Genomic DNA, 25,085 nt, shown 5'->3' on the forward strand with positions numbered 1-25,085 from the left:
ACATATGTGCTCTCCTAATCTGGAAGCACAGCAGAGCTGTGCAGGGCAGATGTTCTTTGCTACATTTCTCTTCCAGCCCACCATCACCAGTTCCAAACCTCTGCTTCTCAGCTGTCGGTAAGGGATTTGTTGATAGGGGGATCATAGTCTAGCAATCAGGTTGAGTTAAAATTGGAATTTACTGGACACTAGCAGCTGGATACAGAAATACATCTCATGGATTGTGTGAGTGGAGATAAAACTAAGTTCAAAGAGGGATTTAATTTTATTTTTTCTGGAAGCTGGATGTTGGTGAAGAAATAATCTGCACTTTCTTCTATACAAGGAAAAGGGTCATTGCTGTGACTCCATTCATCTGGGGTCTGAAGATAAGCCAGTTGCAGAGAACCTTATCCCTTTGTCATTTTTCTTTTCCAGGTCGTTGGCTCTCAAGCCAGAATCTTATATTCCGATCAGAAGGGTCGTGTGTCTATAGCTGTGGCTATTAATCGAGCCATTTCTGAAGGAAAGATTAAGGTTTGTCTCCCGTGTCTTGATATGCTCTGGTAATTGTGTTTAATATCTGAGACTGGGCTGGCAAGTGGGAAAGGAGAAAGCTTCAAGCAGTGAGAGCAGAAGTGCCTGTCATTTACATGGCACCAGTTCGTGTTAGAGCTCAGTCCTCTCTGCCTGCCACCAGTATTGTGCTCTGTCACACAACACAACATGAGGTGGGTTTAGAAACTCTCTGAAATTTTGTTTCGTGATGAGACTGCCTAATTTTCTGCTTGGACACCTACAAGCACAACTTATCATTCTGTGATTTGCTGAGAGCACAAACAGGGACTCTAACTCCTTAGCAGGGCCCCAAATAGTAAGACTTAAGACAGAAGTGAATTGAGCATATAATGGTCCTCAGTAGCAGTGTCAATCTGTGAAGGATTCCACTGTCTTGTCCTTGGCTTTTTCCAGGCTCCAGTAGTCCTCAGCAGAGATCACCACGATGTGAGTGGGACTGACAGCCCTTTCAGAGAAACGTCAAACATTTACGACGGATCAGCTTTTTGTGCAGGTCAGTGGAACAGCTGAGGCTTGTCTGCCTGGGTCAGCGAGGAAGTGACTTTAAAACAGAAATAGCTCTTTCATGCAACATTTTTTAAATGTTTTGTTTAAAAAACACCCTTTAATCTCAATTAATCAGATTTCCTGAGAAGCTTTGTGGGATTTAACAGCGATACAGACACGAATGTGGAGCTGGTTACATAGAAGAGGTTCTGAACACTGCTAGAAATTCCATGGAAATGCACCAGATGTATCTGCATACAAAGGGAGAGCAGTCTCAGAGGATTGTGCCTTCTGTTTGATTTTAATTTTGAATCAATATTTCAAACAGGTGATCTGATTACAGCCATATTTCCTTGGAATCCACAGGCTCAAAATCAGGTTTATAATAGTATCTTGCTTAAAGCAAAGGGGTTTACAGCTGTTTTCGTTTGATTGCCTGAGGACTCAAGAAAACAGTCTGGACTTTCTGAAGGGGACTTTTCTGGTCATAAGGGAATATTGATAGTAAAGGCATAAGAATAAAAGTCAGACCTTGCTGCTCACTTGAAGTGTGACTGTGGGCAAATCATGTAGATTTTATCTACAAAAAGAGCTTTTAATTCTGCACACCTGACCTGTGCTAACTAGACCCTGCTTTTCAGTTTGTGAAACCATCTTTTAGAGAAAAAGACCCAAGAAATATCAGGTTGGAGACCTGAAAAAATGACTGAAGCACTAAGCACTTTTTAACCCTAAATCTTCCTCAATTTTCCATCTGTAAAGTGGAAATTAGGGTAATAGCTTTAGCCCAGTGGTGTTTCTGTATGTCATGAACTGACAATCACAAAGAGGTGTGTGACTGGAGGATCTGCTGCTGTAGAAGGAGAAATTATGATAGAGGAAGCTGAGCATATTGAATTACTTCCATTATGGGAATTCATAATAGAACCAAATTATGGCTCAATTTTAAGGGGAAAAGTTCCCTGTTAACTGGGTTTCCTGGTGAAATGAGGCTTTTAACTGTGTCCATCAGACCCACTTCAACACTTTTTGAGCATGTTGGCTAGTTCTAATAGGCCAAATAGATAGATGCCTTCAGTAATGTTTGCTTCTGACAAGCTGAGAGAAAATGGTGCAGCTGCACAGAGAACAGAAATTCAAAGTAATGTCCCCATCTTAGCAACGTAAGTAATCATTAGGCAATGCCCTCAGAAGAGGGAAATAGAAACAAGGCTTGATAAACCCCATTGCTCATCATGCTTTGTGGTTTTCTTTGCATTTTGTGATTTATATGATCCATTTGCCCTCTTCAAGGGCTTATCCAAAGCCTGTTGGCCACTGATATCACTGGTCTTTAAAACCAGGCCTAAATCTGACCAGATAAGCCTCTGTAGGCAATAAAAGAACACCTTAGGTCTTCCTCTCTCCCTTCTATCCTGTTGTTTTTACACAACTTTTGAGCTGGTTTGGGTGAAATTTGCTCCTCTTTAATACACACAACATTTCCAAAATGTTTGCTTGTCTCATTTTGTTTTAAACTACCTCAGCCTGATGGATTATTGCTGCTCTGCAAAGTGTATTTCAGCACTGACATTTGCAGCCAATGACCTTTATCAAAGCCAAGGAGCAGCAAGTTATTGCATTGTTAGTTCACTCCTTGTCCAACCTCCACTCTTATCAGGCCAGTGGCTGAGGAGAAAATCTGTGCATTAGAGAATATGGTGATTTAGATCTCTCCCATTCAATCTTGACAGCTCTGTAATTATGATAATTGCGTTATTAAAGTGACATAATGTCAGATAAAAGATGCCATAATGGAGCTTTTGAAAGGGTTTAACATAGATTAGCACTCAAGTAAACTCATTTATCCATCAGACACATAGCTGTGCGCCTGCAGATGTGGCTGGTGGGGATATTGTTGTTTTTCTCTTATTTTTCCTGTTAAAAATATGATGAACTATGTATTGAATCTTTCCTGAATTAAATCTGGATGTTTTCAGTAAATTTTACTCTTATCCTCTATGTGCACCTCTTTCCACTTCTCTGGGTATATGCTTTAGTACAAATTGCAGAGTATATACAAAATTCTAGTGAATATTTCAGTAGAAATCATGCACTAATCATATCTGTTTGCTAAATTATGTTTCTTTGGGGGTTTTCATAGAAAAACCTTCTTAGTGGTTTTAGCAGTTCCTGTTCAGGATAAAATTCCCACATGTTCAGAGAATTGGGGTGGATATCATTTTCATCCCAACTTTTGTCTCCAAAATGCAACTCCTTAGTTTTAGGCTGGCTCTCTGCACAGGGCTGAAGTAACTCTGCACTCTGATCTGAAAATATTTCAAACTTCTGAGAACTGCAAGGTGTGCAGTGTTCCAGGTGCCCTGCCCATTTTGAATCCATACACATGGATGTGCCCAGCCTGTTCTTCCATGACTGAGGTATCCCAAAGGGGTGCTCAGTATTTCTCTCCACCCTGAGTATTTCTCTCCACCCTGAAGAACTATCTCAGAGCTGAAGAGTGGTAGGTCCTTCAGCTGCTTGTGTTGGAGCCAAATGCAGGAATCACCACCCTCCTCATAAACCACAGAGTAAAATTGGAATTTGTTTCCTCCCAAGTCAGGACAGAGAGTGGGAGACAAATCTCTCTTGCCTGTTCCTCCCAGGAATGAGATGTTCAGTGTGTATCTGTGAAAGAAGCTGTGAGTAAAACCTGCCTCCAACCCTGCCTTCCCACAGCCCCAGTGAAGGTGTCAGTGGAAGGAGGGAGCAGCAGAACACAAAAATGAAGGTGGCCCATGAGTAACACCTTTGCTCTCCTCCCAGACATGGCAGTGCAGAACTTCGTGGGAGACTCGTTCAGAGGAGCCACCTGGGTCGCGCTGCACAACGGGGGTGGAGTTGGCTGGTAAGAGCTTGTTTGTGTTCCTAAAGCTCTGAATCCTGCTCCTTCTGCTCTGTGTGTGTGTGGGGAGAGACAGGAACTGCTGGAGATGTGTAGTACCAGAGGAGAAAACTGTGTTGTGGTGGTGGGAAGGACGGGTTTGGAAACAAGGACTGAAAGGACAAATTATAAAGCAAAGTATGGTATTGTATGACTCTTTTTCTAATTAATGCTCCCATCTTCAGAAAAGTGTTTTGAACTGGCCACAGCACAGTTTGAAGAGCTTAATTTGCTGAACAAGAACAGTCTGCTGTGGTCTTTTTGAACAGATCCTGCTTCCATCCTTGTCTTCACACATGCACAGCCAGAGTGTCAGTGGATGGATTATGTTCAGGTCTCCTCTTAAGCTGTATTTAGGACCCCAATATAAATGACCCCGTGCTGAAGTGCAATGAGGGGTTATTGAGACAAACCAGCTCAGGTGCCAACCCCAGTCTTTTTCTCTCTGCTTGTGCCTGGTAGCATTAAAGACCACAGGCAAGTAAGGGCTGGGTTAAACACCTCCTTCACATGAGATGCAGAACTCAGACACATGCCTGAACTGAAAAGCAGAATGAAAGAAATTTTCTAAATGGAGATGGAAACAAATCTCCTCCATATGGCACTGAAAGGCTACCTGGATTGGCAGAGATGCAGGAAAGCCTGGCCACACTGCAGTCTTTAGTTCTGGTTGTACTTTCCAGCATATTCCTGCAAAGCTTCTCCCATTTTACTCATGTCTTCATTTAGTGGTACCGACAGGTACAACCCTCTGTTAAATACTGTGGTGAACTCTCATGGTTCCCTGTTTCAAACAGTGCTGGAATATGCCAAAAAAAGCAAGCCAAAGAACTTGTAGCAGATGTTATCCTCAGAGACATTTTAGGATAATTAATTGTATTTCATCTGGATGAGATGAATATAAAAAACATCCCTTCAGGTCAGCTGCAGAACTCCCTCACTGCACTCATAATTCCTTTGACTTCTGTGACATAACTACTGCATAGAAGGGTGCAAGAGAGCAAATCTGGACAATGGGAAAAGAAAGCTTTCTGAGGATTTAAGTACATGGAGTAAAGATTAGCCTTTGATGATTTCAGTGATAAGGACCCACAGCCATGAGTTCATTCACGATTTCCATAATTCTGAATGGAAAACACATATCAGAACGTCTCCCTACTCTGGTCATCTCAGTCTGAGGGTCCAGAGGCAGCACCAGATAAGTTCTGTCTAAATTTCCTCAGCTGAGTTTAACCTTTTAAAATATCTGCTTGTGAAATACAAGCAAAGAAAATAACTTTTCACAACATGTTGTATTTGAGATATTTTTATGACAATTCTAATAATTGGAATTGCTAAAATAATTGCTAATGCCATTAATGTTCTGTGCATTGAAGATGCTTAATTCAGTGGATGCAAATGATCCTATTCCTTTCTGATCTCTCTAAGGCCAGTCCTTCCAGGATACTTTTACCCCTCTGTGCCACTCAAAGGCAGCTTGGCTGAATGGTGAGACTGCCCTTAGTTCTGGAAAACTGGCCCTGACCACACTGCAATTTCAATTACACTGTTTTAGTTGTTTTGTAAGAGGAGTTACATCCATTTTGCCACAAGGCAGAGCAGATTTATGCTGTAATTTATGTAATACATCACAAAATTAGTGTGTGGCTATTCACTGAAATCAAAATTTCTCTGGAAAAAACAGGGTTTGGTTCTCCTTTTCATCATTTCTTATGGCTGCTTGGGGGCTTGTCATTGCAGAACAGTATCTGCTCACCTTGTTCTTGGAGCAGTCATAGCTCTCTGTGATCAAATTACTCTGTCCCAGTGAAGAATTCACCTGAAAATTAGGTGTGTCTCTGCAGAGCCTTTCCAAGCCAGCATGCTGAGGCTCTGCTGTGGTGACATGTTGTGTCATTAAGTGCCCTGGCCTGGAGAGCCCCCAAAGCCAGGCCAGGCAGGTGGTTCTGCTCGCCCTAACTAATGTGGCACCACCCTGGCTGGTGAAAGGGCTGCACCCCTGTGCCTTCTGAGGAGAGGGAGGAATAATCTAAAGGTGGCAAAAGAAGCAAAACAGCCCCCAGCCATAAAAAGTTGCTTTCTTTGCCTGGAAAAGACAGATACCTTTAGTTTTTGACCCTGTTTTGCTTTTTTTCTGGAGCACTAAAAATCCACCTGACTTTGCCATAAAGAAATCTCCACGTTTGATAAACTCTTCTTGTCATCAGCTGAGTTGGAAATGTGAAAGTGGAAGTTTATGTATCTTTATAAAACAAAAATACATGTGATTAGAGAGAAATCCAGTTGTCATTGGCAAGGTTCTGCCCTGGGAGTTCAGACATGGGTAATTTCACTGTGTTTAGCTGCCAGTCCTCCCTGCAGAGGCTGGGCTTGCCTGGAAGCACTGGCAGTCAGCTGTGCCTTCCCATTGAGACTGCACAAGTGCCTTTTACATGCTTTATTTTCTGTTACAGCCTTGTGGGACAAACAGGAAAAGCAGGATTAATATTTATTTAGCTGGAATCTGCATCACATGTACTCTGAGAAAGATTTAAGATTAACATGGTCTTGACTATAATTACAGCAAATGATTGTTCATTTTTTTGCTGCCTGTTTGCTTGCAGGAGAATGTATATTAGCACAGCCTGGATAACTGTAGTAACAAAGGCAGAAGTGCAGAACTGATCTGCACTGTTGACAATGTGACATCTTGATTGTGAGAGAGGCCTTGTTTTCTTTGATCATCTGAGAAGAAGACATCTGGAAATTATAGGAGGTAGCTTAGGTCAAAATGCCACATGTTTCTTTAATTACCTGAAAATGTGACCCAATACTAATGAAGGCACAGAGAGGTTTTGGTAGAAAATCCATCATGACAAACGTTGGTATTTAGTGTAGGAGTGATTTTAGACAGTAGAATGGATCCTGGTGAATGCTTTGGATTTGCACTGGAGTAACTTCATGGAAATCAATGGAAAGGCTTTAAATTTACCAGCTGCAAGCAGATCAGCTGCTCCTTGTTCATGCCTAAGCTTCAAAGGATGCTCTTTGGGATGCTGTAGGCAGGGGGAAATTTTACCACTCAAGGAACATCATCCTCCTACATGGCATCATAAAGCACTGGTCCAGAGGTCTGGGTTTCTGTGGCTTTGAACTCTGACAGTAAAGAGTAGTGCTCTGTTCTTTGGTCTCTGTACACAGGAGCAGCAGAGCATGGTGGAGTAACTGGCCCTGGCACAATTACATTTGTTGTCATCCAGTCTGGTCCCTTCTTTTGGAGAGAACAGTAACAACATGAACTATTCAAAAAGTAGAATTTGCAAGAAATGCAGATGTTTGGCTGTTTGTATTCATCCCCAGATGAGACTAAGAGCAGAACTAGTGAAAGACTTCAAACAGTAAAAACAGCCTGGGTATTAAATTCCAGGCTGAAAAGAGTTGACAGTATCAATGAAAAAGAATTAATTTTATTTTGAAGAGTCAGATCTTAAAATATTCAAACATCTCAATTTAACTCGTGACTTTGAAGCAAAATTTCCAGTTAAAAAGCTAATTCATTCGGTGATGTTCTGCTGTAAGAACTGTCACTTTCAAGAAAACTCTGCCTTTCAACAGAAAATGCATTTGTACTAGTGACATGGAAAAGTGAAGGGAATTCAGAAAATGGTAGTGTGATGATGGTGAGATGTGGAGCCCTGTGTTCCTTGCTGAGCTCTGTGATAGGGTCCTACTTAGCACACAGGTACTGTATATAAGTAGTAGGAAGGGAATTAACACCACATGAGTAACAATATTCCATTGAAACTGAGAAAATGTGAGTTCTAGTTTCAGGAAGTAGATCTCAGGTCTGTGAGGCTCTAGTTTAGCCTCAATTCCCTGTCTCCTCAGAAGCTCAAGTTACTGCTGGAAAGTACACATTAAGAAACAATTCCTTCCTGGACTGGAAGACTCCCAACTCCTATCTGATTAATGGACATGTCTGATGTTGTTCCATGTAAATTTTGTAAACTTATATTAACTATAAAACTCAGAAGACAAAATCCTGCCTCCAGGGATTTCCATTAGTCTCTTATACCATGTACTGGTGTGTGACATGCCCTGTTCCTCAGGTATTGCTGATGTGAGCTCTAATGGCAGAACTCTCACAGATTTACAGCAAGATTAATCTCCCAGCTGCATCCACCACTATTCACCATATGCCATGGAATGGGAGCTCAAGCAGGCCAGATTCTGAAGTCAAGACAAGATGTTTTGCTCTACGTGTTTTCCCTGTCCTTTAAAACCAGACTGTTATTTTCCCCAAGAATAATCTGTTCGTTTTAACATATTTCTGTTCTTCTCCTGCCAATAAGTCTGCTTCCTGAAAAGTTGGCACTGATGTATTTAAACATCTCTGTATCTCATACAAAATGAATGACTGTTTTGGAAATGATTGAGGCAGATGTGTATTAAGTGGTGGTTAACACTTTTTTAATAAAATGCTTATGCTCTGTCATTTGTCCCAAGAGAATATAAATAGATCCATCTGTCTGCTGCTGTAAGTACACTGTCACCCTCAGGATCCTGGCTAGGTGGCAGCTGTAGTGCAGCAAATGTGAGGAACTTAACCTTTAAAAACACTCCAAGACAGGTAAATCTCTGGCCCATCAGATCTGTTAACCTTTTTTCACCTGTTTTCAGAGCCAGTACTCAGTGCAGGACTCAGGAGATACAGAGCAAATTTAATTTTTGGGTCCCTGCTTGGAGCAGACCCTGACTGCTAGCTGGGCATTATAAGAAAGGTGGGCTAGGTTTGCTGCAGATCAGGAAATTCAGCCTTTGCCTGCTAAACGCTCTTTTTCTTTTTTCATAAGTATAAAACATTGCTGATAGTCTTTTATTCAGAATAATTTCTGTATTCTCATCCTTTTTGCAGTACAACTGAACAAATTACCTCCTATAAATTTGGTGGTATTAGTTTGAATTATTTTTGTTTCATTCTCTCACATTTTATTTTAGGGGTGAAGTGATCAATGGGGGATTTGGCCTGGTTTTGGATGGGTCCAAGGAAGCAGAAGAACGAGCTAAGATGATGCTTAGCTGGGATGTTTCCAATGGAGTAAGCAAAACTCATATATGTATACTTTAATTTTTATTTTTTTTTAAATCTGGGGAATCTTGCTTGTACACAGATCAAAACACAGAATTTTGCTGATGGAAAAGGGGTTTATGATTTCTCTAGCTGTTGGTAAAATTTCACCCTTCTATGCTGGCACAGCAACTTGATTTCATAGTTGAAAATGCATTGAAGTGACATTTTCCTTTTGAATTTAAAAGGAAATATTTATCCCACTAAAAAAGCACTGACTGCTTAAATGACACTGTTATCTAAAGCTAGTTTTACAGAGCTGGGATGGAGTGCACAATTACTTCTGGTGAGGGAATTCTGTAAGTTTTTAAGGTACCTGTCTCTACCAGTGTTTATCTGTCCAACGTTATGCATGGAAAAGTACCATGTCTACCCAAATACCACTCATAAAATTGAAATATTACAAAAATTACTTGCAAAATCAGAAGGGAATCTAAAAACTGGCAGAGGGCTGAAAGATTTATTGTCACAAGTAGGGTGCCAGTGTTCACGCAAATATGGTGCAAGGTGGGTGTGGCAAGAGAAATGTCTGATTTTTACACCCCTTCATTCTGCTGTCTGACAGGTCGCCAGGCGCTGCTGGTCGGGAAATGCCTTTGCTTATGAAACCATCTGCCAGGCAATGAAGGAAAATGGCACACTGAGGGTGACTCTCCCTCACAAGGTGGTGGATGAGAACATCTTGGAGCAAGCCGTGAAACATTAGTGGTACTCCCAGTGCAATGTTGCTCTTGCAGATATAATTGAAGTTGCTTCCTTGATATCCTGCTCTGCTCTCTGGCCAAATGATAAAAGCCTTGCAAATGTCTGTTCCATGTGAGTTCTTTTTTTTATCTTTCTCTTACTTATTAATGGGGCAAATCTGTTTGCGTTTGTGACAGGTCCACCAGGAACAGTCTTTTCACCAACGTATTTGGAACAATGTTTGCAATAAGAAACTGTTCATGATGGGAATGGAATGGGAATTTTTTCCCTGAAAATTAAATGAAAAAAAAAAATCCCCCAACAACAAAACACTTACTCCTGTTAATATATAAATTAATGTGTGCTGTCCTGTCTCATGCTAAGCATGGCGCTTTCACAGCACACAGGCTTCATTCCCACATGAACACAGTGGCAGCAGTCCCTTGCCCCCATGGACTTGCTCTGGAATGTCACTGGCACTGTATCCATTACCTTTTGGATAGAAAGGGGTGTTCACACATAAACCTGCCTGTGCTGCTGCAGAGGGGATGTGATGAGCTGAAGTTTCAGGACAGCACACAGTCCTCAGAACTATGAAACTCTACCCCTGCTAGAGCCCACGCTACCCACAGGTGAGCACTCTGCAGCTCTGCATTGCTGCTAAGGAAAGGGAAGTGTTTCTTTTGAATCACAAATGAGTTCTTTACTCTGTTCACGTACTGTGTCTGTCTCCAGATGAACAGTGAGAGTCTGGCATCTGCTTGAAACCGAGCCTTCTGTGAAGTACAATCTGCAGTTGATAGGAATGGCTTTACATTATGGAAAAAACCCACCCACATTGCCAATTTATATGATTGAGATGGGAGTAGCTGTCAGGCAGATTTGACAGCCTTTGCTTTGACATATGTTATGCATTACCTTATTAATAATCACAGTGGACTAGGTCCAAAGTTAGGGTATTGGTATTATGTGAAACCACTCTAATCTTCATAGACCAAAAACACTGGTGTTTCTTGCTTTGTCAAGAGGAACAACCAGAAAATACACTAGCTTTTCATGTACTGAGGAATGTAGAGCTGTTCCATAGACTCATCTCAATTCTGAGTTGAAAATACACCACAGACAAGAAGCTGAGGAAATATTTATCACAAATTCTTCACCTTTGTACTATTCAGTACCAGGGTACCTGCCACCTGCCACCATCTACCAGTCCACATTTACATCCCAGGCACAAAAGGAACCTTATTTTTGTCCTAGTGGCCTTATTGCCCAGAGGACATAACCTTACCAGTGTACCCATGTTTAATGTCTCCCTGGGAGTTTATAACTCTGGACTGCCTGTAGGGACACACAGAACCCACATGTATGAGTGCTATAAACAGCTACAAGTTGAAATTCAGATAATGAAGTCTATTAAATGAGGCAGCATGAGTTAAGGTAAAAGGGGGTAGAGAAAGGCAGTGAACTGGCAAGCAGTTATATATGACTTCACAGGAGTTTCAGTGATGTAGTATGTAGCTATATGTAGATGTTTAAGTCTATTTTGGTCTTTTAACTGCAAATCTCAAGCACCTAACAAATGTGAACTGGCTGAGGTTTACAATACCTCTGTGAGGGCACAGGGAAACACTAACCTGTTTCTGCCAGGGGTGAAATAGCAGGGGGTTTGCAGCACACAGAAACTATAACCAACCCCAGTGAAAGGCTCCTTCTCTGAGCCCTGCTGAGTCTCAGTTTATCTGTCCTCTACTGGCTCACAGAGAAGCTGAGATTGAGAATAGGCTATTGTGGTGCTGATGTCATTTCTAGGTAGCTGACCTTGCTGCTGGACAAAGGGAGAAGAGTTTTAAATCCATCCATCTGTAGGCAGTGCATCGGATCTGATCTGGGCAGGGGATGTACAATCAGTGAATTTCTGCAGTGCAGTGAAGTCTCAAGCTTGCCAGGCTGAACCATCCTTCCTATGATGCTTTCCAAAAATGCAGACCCTTATCCTGACAACCTCGTGAATGGTTGCAGATGGAGGCAAGAGCTTGGTCATAGGTTTTACATCCTTCAACCAGGGATGTACCTTTGTGTTAAGCAATAAACTTGGTTGCAGACCTATCTTTTCCCAGCAGTGTGAAGGAAGGTACTGCAAACACCTCCACAGAGAGATTGGGATGGCTGGGGCCACCAAGGACAGGGAAGACCTACACACAGTGGCACTCAGCCCAGTGTACCACAGCTCTGGGTGTACCACAGCTCCAGCTTCCCTGGAGATGAGTGTGCCTGGCCAGGGTTCACACCCTGGCCAGAGGAGGTTTGATGCTCAGAAAGGAGGAATAATCTGAGCAGAAGGATCACAGCACCATCTGCTGGGACTGCTCACCAGTCCCACAGCAGCATGGAACTGGTAAATTTCCCATAGCAAATACAGGATAATTTTACCTTTTCCTTAAGTGCTGGAAAGCCATAAGGCAGCTGAACATTCTCCCAGAGAAAGCTTTACCCAAGAATAAATAAATAATAATAATAAAGCATTAGTTGAATTTATAAGATTTTTTTTCCTTTTTTTTTTTTTTGGTGCTGGTCCATCTTGAGTGATGGCCTGCCATGGTGATGCTTGAACAGTGACTTTGCACTGCCTAGGGCTGGCCTGTAGTGCTGTTTCCATATTTCCACTCATGGAATGCAGGGTGTTTTGCTAAAGCATTTTCCCCTCTCAGCTCTCTGAGCTGCACCTTTAGCATTGCTCCCACATGTCCAGGGACACAATCCTCCCCTGCTACTCATGAGACCACATCTGGGGTGCTGTGCCCAGTTGTGGGCTCCTCAGTATGAGGAGGAAATGGAGCTACTGGAGAGGGTTCAGTGAAGGGCCACAAAGGTGATTTGAGGTCTGGAACTTCTGTCTAATGAGGAGAGTGCGGCTCGTTTACTCTAGAGAAGAGAGAGGGGATCTCATGAATCCATATAAATATCTCCAAGTTAGGTGCTGTGGTGCCCAGCAGCAAGATGAGGAGCAATGGCCATAAACTAAAACATGAAAAGCTTCATCTAAACATGAGGAAGAACTTCTTTACCCTGAGAGTGGCTGAGCACTGGAACAGCTGTCCATGGAGGGCGTGGAGTGTCTCTGCAGCCACCCAAACCCCACCTGGACGTGTTCCTGTCACCTGCTCGTGGTGACCCTGCCTTGGCAGGGTGGTCGGACTCCAGAGGTCCCTTTCAACCTTTATTCTTCTGGGGCTCCTCCTGGCCGCTAACAGGGACACAAGCACAACCTGCAGGGCCTGACCCGACTCCAGGGGTGCCACACCGGGTGTCGCACGGGCCTGTCCCCGCTGCGCCATTCCCACCCGGGCCAGCCCGCTCCGTCCCGTCCGCGACTCCTCTCTCCGGGTTTTCCCGGCGCCGCCCGCGCCGCGCCCGCTCCGTGGCTCCGCATTCCGCGTTTCCGCTGCGGCCCGCGCCGGCCCCGCCCCGCGGCTCCGGTTTCAGGCGCTGCTACAGGGACCCCCAAGATGGAAACGCAGGGGCTGCCGGCCGCGGAGGCGGCCCGGGCCCGGCCCGCCGCGCAACATGGCGGCCCCGCCGCGCCGCCGCCGCCCGGCTGGGACCCGCCGCCCGCCGCCGCCGCCCCCTCCCCCGCCGGCAGCACCGCCTCGCCGGGCCTCTACGTGAGCTTCCCGGTGCTGCTGGTGGAGGAGAAGCCGGAGCCCGGCGCCACCCCGGCGCCCAGCGCGCCGCCGGCGGGGCCCGCGCCCGACAGCGACGGGCTCCTGCTCGTCTTCAACGTGGTGCGCGGTGCGGCCGAGTCCGGCGCGGGCGGCGGCGAAGCTGGGCGAGCTCAGCCCGGCCCGCCGCCCGCCGAGCTGCCGGAGGAGGCCCCCGGCTCGGCCCCGTCGCCGCCTCCTCCCCCGCCGCCAGCACCGCTGCCCCCCGCGGGCGGCGATGGCGGCGGGGCGGAGGACGGAGCCTTCTCGGGGACCATCACCATCAACAACCAGAGCCTGCTGGTGCGCATCGAGAACGGCGTCCTGACGCTGGGGCCCGGCGCCGAGCAGCCCGCGGGCACCGCGCCCCCCGCCGCCGCCAGCCCCGCCGAGCCGCCGGGCGGGCCGCGCCCGCGCTCGCCGCCGGCCTTCCCCTGCCCGGAGCCGCGCTGCGGAGAGGCCTTTCCCCGCAAGCAGCAGCTGCGGCTGCACCGGCTCTCGGCGCACGGCGGCGGCGAGGACGGGCGGGGCGCGGCGGCGCGGCCCTTCAGCTGCCCCGTGCCGGGCTGCGCTTGGTCCTTCGCCACGGCCTACAAGCTGCGGCGGCACCTGCACTCGCACGACAAACTGCGGCCGTTCGCCTGCGCGGCGCCCGGCTGCGCCAAGCGCTTCACCACCGTGTACAACCTGCGGGCGCACAGCCGCGCCCACGAGCAGGAGGCGGCGCACAAGTGCGAGGCGTGCGGGCAGCGCTTCCCCAGCGCCGCCCGCCTCGCCGCCCACCGCCGCCGCAGCCACCTGGAGCCCGAGCGGCCCTACCGCTGCGACTTCCCCGGTAAGCCGCCTCTGGGGCTGGGCTCCCTTCCCTCCCCTTCCAGAAACTGGGATCCCCGCCCTGAGGCCGTGCGGCGCTCGGCTCGCTTCTTCTGCCCCCCGCTTCTCCTTCCTCTCCGTGGAAGTGGAAGACGCTCCCCGGAGTGTCGAGGGAAGTTCTCCTCCGGGCCACCTCAGTTACCAAGAGGAAAAAATAGGGAGTTGGATGATGTTGTGCCTTTCCTCCTATTGGTGCAGTGAAACACCGCAAGACACGGCGCCAGCGTTCAGTGGGTGCTTCTTAACCCAGGCTATACTTGATTGCCCAGCTTGGCAAAGCAATTGGAATTCCTGGGAATAATATTTAGGATTTCACTGCTCGGTTTTTTTACCTTTTCCCCGATGTAATATCCTGAAAAACAATCATGAAAGTACCTCGCTAAAAGCTGGGAGGGAGAAAAGAATGCAGTTTTCCTGACTGAGTTTTGTCAAGCAGATGTGCCGTTTCCCTTTTCTCCCCAGGCTGTGAGAGAACGTTTATCACAGTGAGTGCATTATTCTCCCACAATCGAGCCCACTTCAGAGAGCAGGAGCAGTTCTCCTGCTCATTCCCTGGCTGTAACAAGCAGTATGACAAGGCCTGCCGACTGAAAATCCACATGAGGAGTCACACAGGTATTCACAGGGATGACTTGTAAACGGGGAAGTACAGGGAGAACTGTAGACTTCAATGTGGTGGAAAAACTGAAAGTCAGGAAGGGTGACAGTAGTTATTTGGAGTCAAGGAAAGTATTTGATTCTTTTGGGGATGGGAGTCCACTGAATGAAGTTGTCATATGCAGAGTAGTTAGGGACGTGCAAAGCTGTGGCTTTTGTCCAGAGAAAACAATCTCAGCTCTATTCCCAAGTTCACAGATGTTCAGAATGTTGCGTAAATTTTACTTTAGATACAAACAACTAAAAACTTCTCAGAACGTGTGGAATGTACAGTTTGGAACAGCAAGAAGATAAATTTCAGCTCTGGCAAGCATGCCTGACTCGCAAGGACCACTGCAAAGCTGAATTACAGCCTTGTCATGTTATTGCTGTGTCCTCTACTGTCCTCTCTTTTCCTGGTTTAATGGTTTTACAGTTTTGAGGTCTTTTAAAGTGTCACTTGAGGTTCATAGGTGTGATGGAAGCCAATATCACATACTTCACAGTCTTGTAATCAAGACACAGTGACAGATCATGAAAACGGGTAAAAACAGTCGTGTTTCTGACTGTGATGCTGTTACTGCCTATTGAAGCAGCTTCAGGATATTAGGTGGATTGAGAAATACCTGTGCTCTCTGATACAATAACGTGGAGTTAAAGGAAGCCCAGATTGTAGGAGGGGGAAGGGACATGATAGTACTCCTGTGTTCCAGGAGAAGCCTGGTTGTTTTGTCTTGTCTTAATTTAGCTTAAGCAGGTTTTAAGATTTTCTAGTAGCAGTATGTGGTTTTGTATTAGATTATTAATGTACCATTTTTTATTCAAGGTGAAAGACCTTTTATCTGTGACTTTGAAGGCTGTGGCTGGTCTTTTACTAGTATGTCCAAGCTTCTGAGGCATAAAAGGTAAAGGAAGCTTTTTCTGATTATACTGTCCTAAGGCACTGGCTGTTTTGCTTGTCTTTGTTTATCTTCCAGTAGCTAAGCAGTAGTGGATTTATCATGCCAGTGACAATTTCCTTCTCTTGTAGGAAACACGAAGATGACAGGAGATTCATGTGCCCAGTAGAAGGCTGTGGGAAGTCCTTCACAAGAGCAGAACACTTGAAAGGCCACAGTATAACTCACCTTGGTACAAAACCATTTGAGTGTCCAGTAGAAGGTATTGCTCCATTCTCATGTGTTTCCTGGTAACTGGTGTGTATTTCTGTCTAAAGGTTATGTGTGCATGGTACAGCACTGGAATAATTTAGAGTGAGTCTTCTAACGGGGTTTGAAGAGGTAAAACTAAACAGAAGACTGAACAAGTGATCATTCCCAGAGTTAGGAATGACAGAGCAAACTGTTTTGTACTGTAGCTTGACCACCCTCACCACTTCAGTGGGACTCCAGAAGCAAAGGGTTTTGGGTGTGATCTGGATTATTCAGCTTTTTAAAGTAAAGTAGCTCTACTTGATGATTGTTTCTCCTTTTTATGGTGTTTCCAGCAGTTGTCATGGAAAATTTCAGATGCCATAGTGTGAAAAGGCTGTGCTTTACACTGAATGACTTAAGAGCTTTGTGTTGTCAGAAAGAGTTTGTTACACTGTCCTACCCTTGACAGGTTTACTTTCTTGTGGTGTCTTTGAATGCATGCACAGGTACTGCAAAATAGCAAGTGATTTGTTAAGACATTAAATATTAATATTAAATTGAAACTTCATTAAATTTGAAACTTCAAAGCCTTATATATCTTCTTGCAGGCTGTTGTGCAAAATTTTCAGCACGAAGTAGTCTGTATATTCACTCCAAAAAACATCTTCAGGATGTGGACTCGTTAAAGACTCGGTGCCCTGTTTCCAGCTGCAATAAACTCTTCACTTCCAAACACAATATGAAGGCTCACATGGTCAAGCAGCATAACTTCAGCCCAGGTAGTGTTTGTCTCTATCTATCAGAGGGTGCAGTGGAAAAATTAAATGTTTCATTAAGGGAAATGTGTAATTACTGATGAGCTCCATTGATATGAATAACAGAATCTTCTCTGATACTGAAGTTTGTTTTACTCTCCTCTAAAATTTTCTGTGGGATCTCTAAGTATCAGAAAGTGATACTTGAGCTCAACCTCTGAAATTGTGAGGAAATGCAGCATTTTTCAATGAAGCAGGGCTTACTCTTTTTCATGCATTCTGTAAAATATAAACAAACTCTAAAAAGAGTTCTTTTTTACCCCTGTCACTCCTTTTACAACCTGTTCTTAGCCTGCACTGCCTTAGTGTTATTTTTTGGCCAGTGCTTTTGTAACTCACACTTCTCAGTGAAGGAGTGAACTTATTTCAGTAGGCTGCTTTTCCTTAAATCGGCTCTCAGGGAAGTTGGGAAGTGTTTCAGTAGGCTAAGAACATAGAATTTTATTGAATTTTAAGATTCCTTTTCTTCCTGCTGTCTGTGGAAGCTCTGTCTTACAACCAAACCCTTCTTTTCCAGATCTCCTAACCCAGCTGGAAGCAACCAGCTCCCTCACCCCCAGCAGCGAACTCACTAGTCCAGGGCAGAGTGATCTCAGCAACATCGACCTCGTATCCCTGTTTTCCAATGTGTCCAGTAACAATTCTGGAATTACCATGGACATGGCGCTGGTGAACTCTGGAATTGTCACGATCGATGTAGCTTCGGTGGGCTCGACGCTCGGAGGGAACCTGCCTGTCAGTAACAATTCCCTGAACCAGGCAGTGGATCCCTTGATCCTGGTGGCGAGCAGCGACATGCCCCAGAGCCTGGACAGTTCTCTCCTGCTGGGAACCAGTGCAACGGTTCTACAGCAAAGCACTTTAAATTTGGATGATGTACAGACTGTCAATGCCGAAGCCTTGGGTTCCCTGGCATCTCTGTCAGTGAGGAATTCTGGTCAGGATGTGCATGGGTTGACATCCAGCAATAATTTAGCAATAGACACAGCCACTTTGACTCCTTCCAGCAGCCTCGGCAGCACCACTGTGCCTGAGTTACTGACACCAACTAAAGCTGAACGGAATTTGCTTCCCAGCTCAGATGTGGTTGGTCAGCAGGAGGGCAGCAAAGTAGTGACACAGTTTGTGTTCTCCAACCCCCCGGGGAGTTACAGTGCACAGAAGGAAATGGATCTTGGCGCAGTGACTGGCAGCTCATTTTTGGTATGGAGTAACTGTGTTCACCCCTAGATGAGACAGCCTGACCTTGGGGATATCCCTGACTGCTCACACCTTATAGGGAGACCTTCCAGATTTTGCAGATCATGCATTTTGGCTCTCTGTTGATGACAGATGTAGATGGATGTGTTGAGTAGTGTGTTTTCGCAGGTACATTCAGTTCTAAGAAATACTGAAATTCTGGTGGGAACAGTTCAGGAAGAACCTTTCAAAATAAGCAGCTGTCCATCTGAAATAGAATTCGCAAGAACACCCAAGAGTAAACGTTATAAATGTTACGTGTTCATTTCATTCCAGGGAAAGATTTGGGCTGTAACAGTAACTGCAGCATTTTCATCCCAGTCCTCATTCCTCAAGTACTTTTCCCTTTCTGCTTCACTGTGTTATTGCAGACTTAACTTTTTGTTTACATTACAAAGTACATGTTTACACTTTTAAAATCTGAACACTTACAAATGGTGGAGCTAACTATTTCTTGTGTTGAACTCCAGATGTTGAATAAATTCATGGAATTTATTGAAACTCTAATCAAAAGATGGGGGAAATTAGAATTCAGTGTTTGCAGCATAGAAGATAACTGCATCTGAGAACTCATTAATCTGTGTTCATTATCTTGTGTTGTTCTTAATTCCAAAAACCTTGCATCTCTGGGTTTTTGTTTTTTTTTTTTTCTTTAAACTAGGAGAGCAGTGGGTCTGCAAGAACAGACTACAGAGCCATTCAGCTGGCCAAGAAAAAGAAACAAAAAGGGAATGGCAGCAGCACAGGTGAGAAGCTATTAATTCTGTTAAATTTACTAAATAAAAATAATTAGTAATTGTGGCAGTGCAGTGGGAACAGGTTTCTGAATAACATTCTTAAATGTCCTACCCTGTGTGTTGATAGTTAAAATAATTATGCATGTGGTGTACCATCTGTTGCTTAGGATAATCACATTATGTGGAATATCAGATTCACAGGAAGTTTACAAAGAAAGCAGTGCCCTATGTTTCATGATTATTAACAAGACATTAGCTGTCCATCTCTTTATCTGCTTCTTATTTTCTTATTAAAACAAAAAATAATGTCACTGTGCTTTCTCTTTATGCTTTTGGTCTTATCCAGGCGTTCTTTCACTCAATACAGACAATGTAAATATCAACTAGATTTTGCTTTGTGTTTCACGTAGTAACAGTGTTAAGGAATTTATTTTTTGATTTTCTAGATGTACTCAAACCTCTCTTATACTTTAGCCTTGCAGGGGGTTCTTGTGCAGGGTGAGTTTAGCCATGATTCCAGATATCTCCTCTTAATTTGACTCAAAGCCATTTGATGTGAATAATAACCATTCATTTGTCAGATCAAACATGGTTCATGGTTCACTGGACTTGCACAAGCTCAGGTGTTTGAGCTGTGTCTGCCTTTGGGGCTGGGGTAGAATATCATGTTTTTATCAATATCATATATATAGATTGAGTTTAGTGCTGCCTTGCTGTCTCTTAGACCTTCCTTCTCTGACAATCAAGGCAATAGTTTTTGAGGCAGTTTAAGAGACTAGTTCTGATTTGAGACCTGTTTTGTTTGTGTATTTGTAAAATGCACACGTGCATACATTCTGTCTGGTTCACCAAATCATCACATGGAAGGATAAGTGCTTTATGAGGTTAGTTCTGAGGGGCCTTGTATTATCAAACATGTGCATGTATCATCAAACACATCTTTTGGACATCAGTTTAAAAAATATGATTGCACTTTGCATGACTCCTTAGATGACCTCAGAAAATTCCTGTCTCTATTCCTGTTCAAGATTCTCAATAGTCCACTTTTCACCAGCTGTTGCCTTAATGGTATGCTGTGCTTCTCAAAGTGGTCTAGAGAGTCTTGTATTTCTTATTGGTTTAACTAGATTGAGTGAATACTGTAGAAGGAAGTCCAGTGTTTAAAAATAGGTTATCCAAGCCCTTTGTTTATTACAGATTTTTTTTAAAAATCCAAACAAAAAACTGAAGAGCTGACAGGACTGTATTCTTACATTTGTTTTGATTAGGGTTTTGGCTGTCAGCTCGTGATACAGCAGCTGGTTCATCCTGCTTTAAACTGAAAAAAAACTTAAGGTTGTTATAGTTGTACTTGTGTAGCCTGTTCTATCTAGTAGTCCTTGAAATCTTTCTGTAAATAATGATCTTCACTATGCTTTATTTTACAGTTTAGAAAAATCATGTGCATGACTTCTCGGGAAATGAGTTGCAAAACAAAAAATAGAAAATGCAATCCTACTTCCTAGTTCCTTTCTCTAACACCACAAATAGGCTGATATTTCTGTGCTACCACAGGGGAGGGCCCTAGGCCTAGCAGTGATTTTTCAATGGTGTTTGTGTAAGAAAGTGCTCAGTTAGCAGCTGGAGTTCACCAACTGAGTGTTCTCTGGCCTTTTAGCCAGAGATGTTAGATGGTGCTTAATTATGTTGCACTGTTGTGGGCATTTGCTGTGTGGTACATAGAGCTGCTAAAAGTTGAAAAATACTAGCAGAAAACCTTGGCAAATTCTTCCTGACCATCTAAATATTAAAACTGCTTTCTTTTAGGGGCATCTGGCTCTGGGCAGAGGAAAAACAAGGGTGGTAAAGTAAGCCCTACCAACTTTTCTTCATCTGCTCCTGGCAGTCGAGTGGGTGGTAACATAGTTCTGCCAAATGGAGGGCTGACAATAAGGGACCCTGCCACTGGAGCCCAGTATGTGCAAATTCAGCTTCTTCAGGTAAGAGCTGAGGAGAAAAAAAAAATGTACTCAATTTCTCTGTTATCCAGACTCACATTTATGGAAGAATTTGAGTGTTTGTGAACTCGGGTACTACTGTCCCTGGATGGGATCTTGAGCTCTGCAGTATTCTTACATTATTCCATGCCTTATTTACAGAGTAAATGAGATGGACATGAAAATGTTTCTGCAAAAAGAAGTTTCAGCCTAAACTGTTATTTCTCTTATCCAATGAAATAAAGCTTATAATTGAAAAAAAAAAACAACAAAACAACAAAACCTAATAATTGGTGGACACTGATTAATGGAGCATGGCAGATAATGTTTTTTTGCCAGGTGTATCTGTGTAGTATTCAGAGAAAGGGTAAATTCCTTCTCCTTTATTCCTAGCAACTCTGGTGTGGAGAAACGTATGGGCAGATTTCTCCATGGATCTATTTTTTGATGGGTATTTCATGTTAAATATCAGCTTCATGAAAACATGATGAAAATTGTGTGTTTCTTTCTGGGTGTTAGATTTCTTTAAAGAGGACCATTCTTTTCTGTTCAGATCTTGCCAGTGTTCCAAGTTGATGAGGACAGGATAATATGCTGTACATTGAGCTAGGTTTAGATTTAAGTTGTAGTTAGCTTTCCACATCTTTGTGGAGCTAGGCCTTACTAGTACAGTGCAGTGGCTTTATCAGATATTTTAAGATTGTGAGGCTGAATGAAATTTGTCATATTGTGCTGAGATACCAGGGGTTGTGTAGTTTCATCATGTTTCTGCATTCACAGGATGATTCCCCAGGAGAGGGAGATCTTCCCTTTCAGCTGAGCTCTCAGTCTTCTTCATCACATTCTCAGCTTACAGTGGATTTACCTGTTCACATACTTCAGGTACAGCATGTCAAGCCACTGGGTTTTATTGCCTTGCTTGAAAGTAAAGAGTGTGAGCACTCTCATGTTCTGCCTGATGAAAACACCTTGTTTTCCATTGGGGATTGAATTCCATTCACAAGGAATAGTAAGCAGAGAGCTGGACTGCACGATTTATCTTGTGTCTGTTACCAACCTTTGGCACATCAGAGGTTGTTTTTTTTTCCTCTGTTGCTGAGTAATGAAAAACTAAGTGTTACTATTTTTTTCTGAAACGCCCCACCCTTGTTTTCCTGATCCCATCCTGCAGATACTAGGTGGGTCAAGAAACAGGATCAGAATTGGAATGTTGGAGGCTACAGGAGGGGTGAGAAGTAGGAAATAGAATCTTGAAGCTAGATTTCAGAGTGGTACCCTTATGGGAGTGTCAGTTATGTTTAAAAGCCTGCCTGCTTGGGGACCTCATTTTTTATAAACTCTGCAGTGTACCTATTCCTGCCAAGTGTCCTTCTCCTGGATAGAAAATAAACTTTTTTTATTAAGGAGGGGCACCTTCCTCAAAACCTAGAAGTACAAGAGGAGTGGGACTGTTGGCCATGGTAGGGAACTAATGGAGGAAAAAGTGATTTTAAATCTATTTCCATTAGTAATGCTCATCTGAAGTGTTCCATAGAAAAACTGTAGATTGATCTCCACTGTTTGGGTGGACCTCTGAAGTGGAAAAGCTTTGGGTTTCCTCTGAGCCATTCCAAGCATTTCTCTGGTGTTGGATAAATGTCAAGAAAATCTTGCTGATAAGCATTGAAATCATCTAGAGGTGAAAGTACTTTATGCTGTCTGTTTGCTTTTACAGGAACCACATAATTCCACTGAAGATGATGCAGGTTCTGATAACTCTCAGTTCACTGGAAGCACAATAAATTTACAGGATCTGGAATGATGATTATTATGAACAGTTACTTGAAAACAAGTTGAGCAATCATGACAGAGTGAGATTACTGTGTGGATCTTTTTCCAAGGAAAATATGAAAAGTAGGAGAACTGAAGTATGGTTGCACTCTTTGTGATTTGCTTAAGACAGTTGCAGGTGAAAGATTTTCTTTAAAAATGTAAATCCCACTTGATGTGCCTGTGTAAGATACCCTGTCTGCCTGGTGGTTGGGAGGCTGAGGCAGACTGCTGTACAGTGTTGTTTCAGGGAGAAGTACTTTATTACACTTCAAACTGAGGTAATATTTACTGTTTTCACAGGAAAGCAAGTATTCTACAGCTAACAAGTGCAAATTTATAATCCTGCCTATGAAAGTTAAAACTTTCCTTCCATTGGTCTCCTCCTGGAGCCAGTGCATCAAGGAGTTAAGAGCTAAATTTTGCAGGTGTTTTCAACACACAGAAAAAAGGATTGTTACGGCCCCTGTGTTTGGCAGAAAACCGGAATAAAGTGTCACATGTAACAGAGTTAATGTTCTATGCCATGAAAATGAGATGCTCTAAAATCTTTGTTTTAGAAAGCTAGATTCTAAATGTTAACTTAGCTGTGAATCAGTTTGTAGCTCATGTTGAGTTTCTCCCTTTCCTTGCTCCTGCATCCTAAATACTTTGCTGAATTCTTCCAGCAAAACTTGAAAAAGAAAACTGCAATAGAACTGTACTCACTGTAAGTGATTAGCTAAGAGTCCAACAGCATCTGAGAGAGGTTTGTTTTATCTTTGTGTTCCCTTTTTTGGGAGGAATGTTGACTGTCATGTAAATTTAAGCACCTTGATTTTTATCTCATCTATAAACCGCTGCCAAGTTACCTGTGAACTGGTCACTACCTTTTTATTTAGGGTTGTTTGGTGTTTTTGTTTTGCTAATTGAACACATGTTAGCCCATGTTCTTTATTGCTATCCCAGAGTGTCACATATACCTGGAGCTTCTGGCTGGTTTACAAAAAATGCAGTTGTCAGAGTATTTTGTGAGGGGGAAAGAATTGTTGCCCAGGAACATTTGCCCCTGAAAAACTGCAGTTTCTCTTGGGGGTGGGGGAGAGGTTGTATGTACTCTACTTAGCAGTATACACCTAAATAAATAAGTAAAGGGTTGTATAGGGAAAAAAACCACCTTTGGTTACGTTTTAAGGTAGTAATTTAAATGTTTCCTATGGTGATGTTCTGAATGCCTGTAAAAGTATGTATAGGAGTTTGATAAAAGGCTGTTTGTACTTTTTTTTTTATTCTCAGTGAGGTGTGTGTATGCACGTATGTGTATTTACCTTTTTTTTTTTTTTTACAAAATGAGATATGTCACAGAGGAGAACGTTGTGATCTTTTTAAACTTGCACATATTTATTTATTTTACAGTTATACTGATGTTAAATTCACATGAGGTCATTCAGAAATGCTTTTACTTCCTGTGCCTTTTGAACTATGTATGTGTCCATATAAATGCTTTTTTGACTGCAGACTTGGGGAGGAAAAAAGCATACAGGTTACAATGAACTTCAGCTCCTGATTTTTAGGCAGTATTATATCTCTGGTTGAACCAGCTTTATTTTTCTATCTTTAGCCTAACTGAGCATTGAGGTCTCTCTGTTCCTCTCACTCTGAGTTTACAGCTTACATCCAGGGAAAGTCTGAACCCTCTCAGGCTGGGTTTTCAGACCACCTGGTAGCTGAGATCTACCTGGTGGCTGTGACTGCAGCCTGGAGTCCACTCCTGAGAGGTGGAAGGATTGAGGAGGAATTGTGCTGAAGGGTCTTGCTCTAGTGCTCACCGTGCTCTCCCTGGAAGCTGAGACACCTTGAGCTCCCAATGCCTGCATTATTCTGTTCTCAAGGACCATACCAGTTTGTAATCTTATTAAAATGGCCAAGGAGCACTCCATCTTTTTATGGGACTTGCAACCAAATCTTTCTACTTCTGAAAATGTACCTCACTCAGCTTTGTAAGTGAATGTAAAGTGCTAACCTCTTGAGGGCGGAAACTTGGATCACTTGGCTTGGGCTCCATTGCTGGCAATGGATACCTGAAGAACTGCTGGTGCAAAAGGGTTAATAAAGCTTTTTTTTTTATGGTCAGTTTGTCACTGGGTATTGTTCTTTGCATGGATGCATCTGACACAAAGCTAATTACTGGCAGCTTGATTTCTGTGGAGAGCTTGTGTTTTTCCTTTGGTTGTGTCTTATCCACTGTAGTGAAGTCAATAATGGCTTTGGATTGGAGCATAGTCCTTGGATTTTACAGTCCTTCAGAAGACCTCTGAGTATCACAAATGACTGTGAGGTACCTGGCTTAGTTGTGCCTTAACAAAGATTGTCACCTAGAACTCTCACAGATCTCACTGTTCAGGCTTGTAGGCATAGTGCTATTTGCATCA

General features: G+C 43.5%; 2 protein-coding genes across 2 annotated transcripts in view; both read left to right on the forward strand.

Moving 5' to 3' along the window:
- The window catches only part of UROC1 (urocanate hydratase 1), a 37,488-nt gene extending 27,606 nt beyond the window's left edge, over window positions 1-9,882 (forward strand). Inside the window, exons 16-20 of the mRNA XM_023935310.2 lie at window positions 418-516; window positions 952-1,051; window positions 3,850-3,931; window positions 8,945-9,044; window positions 9,640-9,882. Coding sequence (XP_023791078.1) covers window positions 418-516; window positions 952-1,051; window positions 3,850-3,931; window positions 8,945-9,044; window positions 9,640-9,780 — 522 coding nt within the window. The 3' untranslated portion in view covers window positions 9,781-9,882. The remainder of the gene's footprint in view (window positions 1-417; window positions 517-951; window positions 1,052-3,849; window positions 3,932-8,944; window positions 9,045-9,639) is intronic.
- Window positions 9,883-13,264: 3,382 nt separating this feature from the next.
- On the forward strand, window positions 13,265-24,786 carry ZXDC (ZXD family zinc finger C). The gene is made up of 10 exons (XM_023935685.2): window positions 13,265-14,291; window positions 14,792-14,944; window positions 15,792-15,870; window positions 15,996-16,126; window positions 16,707-16,877; window positions 17,431-18,116; window positions 18,814-18,898; window positions 20,696-20,868; window positions 21,646-21,747; window positions 22,580-24,786. Exons 1-10 carry the CDS (start codon window positions 13,265-13,267, stop codon window positions 22,664-22,666), a joined length of 2,694 nt encoding a protein of 897 aa, XP_023791453.2. The 3' UTR covers window positions 22,667-24,786.
- The last annotated feature ends 299 nt before the right edge of the window (window positions 24,787-25,085 follow it).

The sequence above is a fragment of the Cyanistes caeruleus genome, chromosome 11, assembly GCF_971803275.1.
Source record: "Cyanistes caeruleus chromosome 11, bCyaCae1.hap1.1, whole genome shotgun sequence".
In the NCBI taxonomy this organism is placed as follows: Eukaryota; Metazoa; Chordata; class Aves; order Passeriformes; family Paridae; genus Cyanistes; species Cyanistes caeruleus.

Excerpts from the sequence above, each read along its gene's own strand:
- ZXDC (XM_023935685.2), top strand. The coding sequence starts at position 13,265 with ATGGAAACGCAGGGGCTGCCGGCCGCGGAGGCGGCCCGGGCCCGGCCC. Across the intron at positions 14,292-14,791 it reads CTACCGCTGCGACTTCCCCG|GCTGTGAGAGAACGTTTATC; the intron begins GTAAGCCGCCTC and ends TTTTCTCCCCAG. Across the intron at positions 18,117-18,813 it reads TGACTGGCAGCTCATTTTTG|GAGAGCAGTGGGTCTGCAAG; the intron begins GTATGGAGTAAC and ends TCTTTAAACTAG.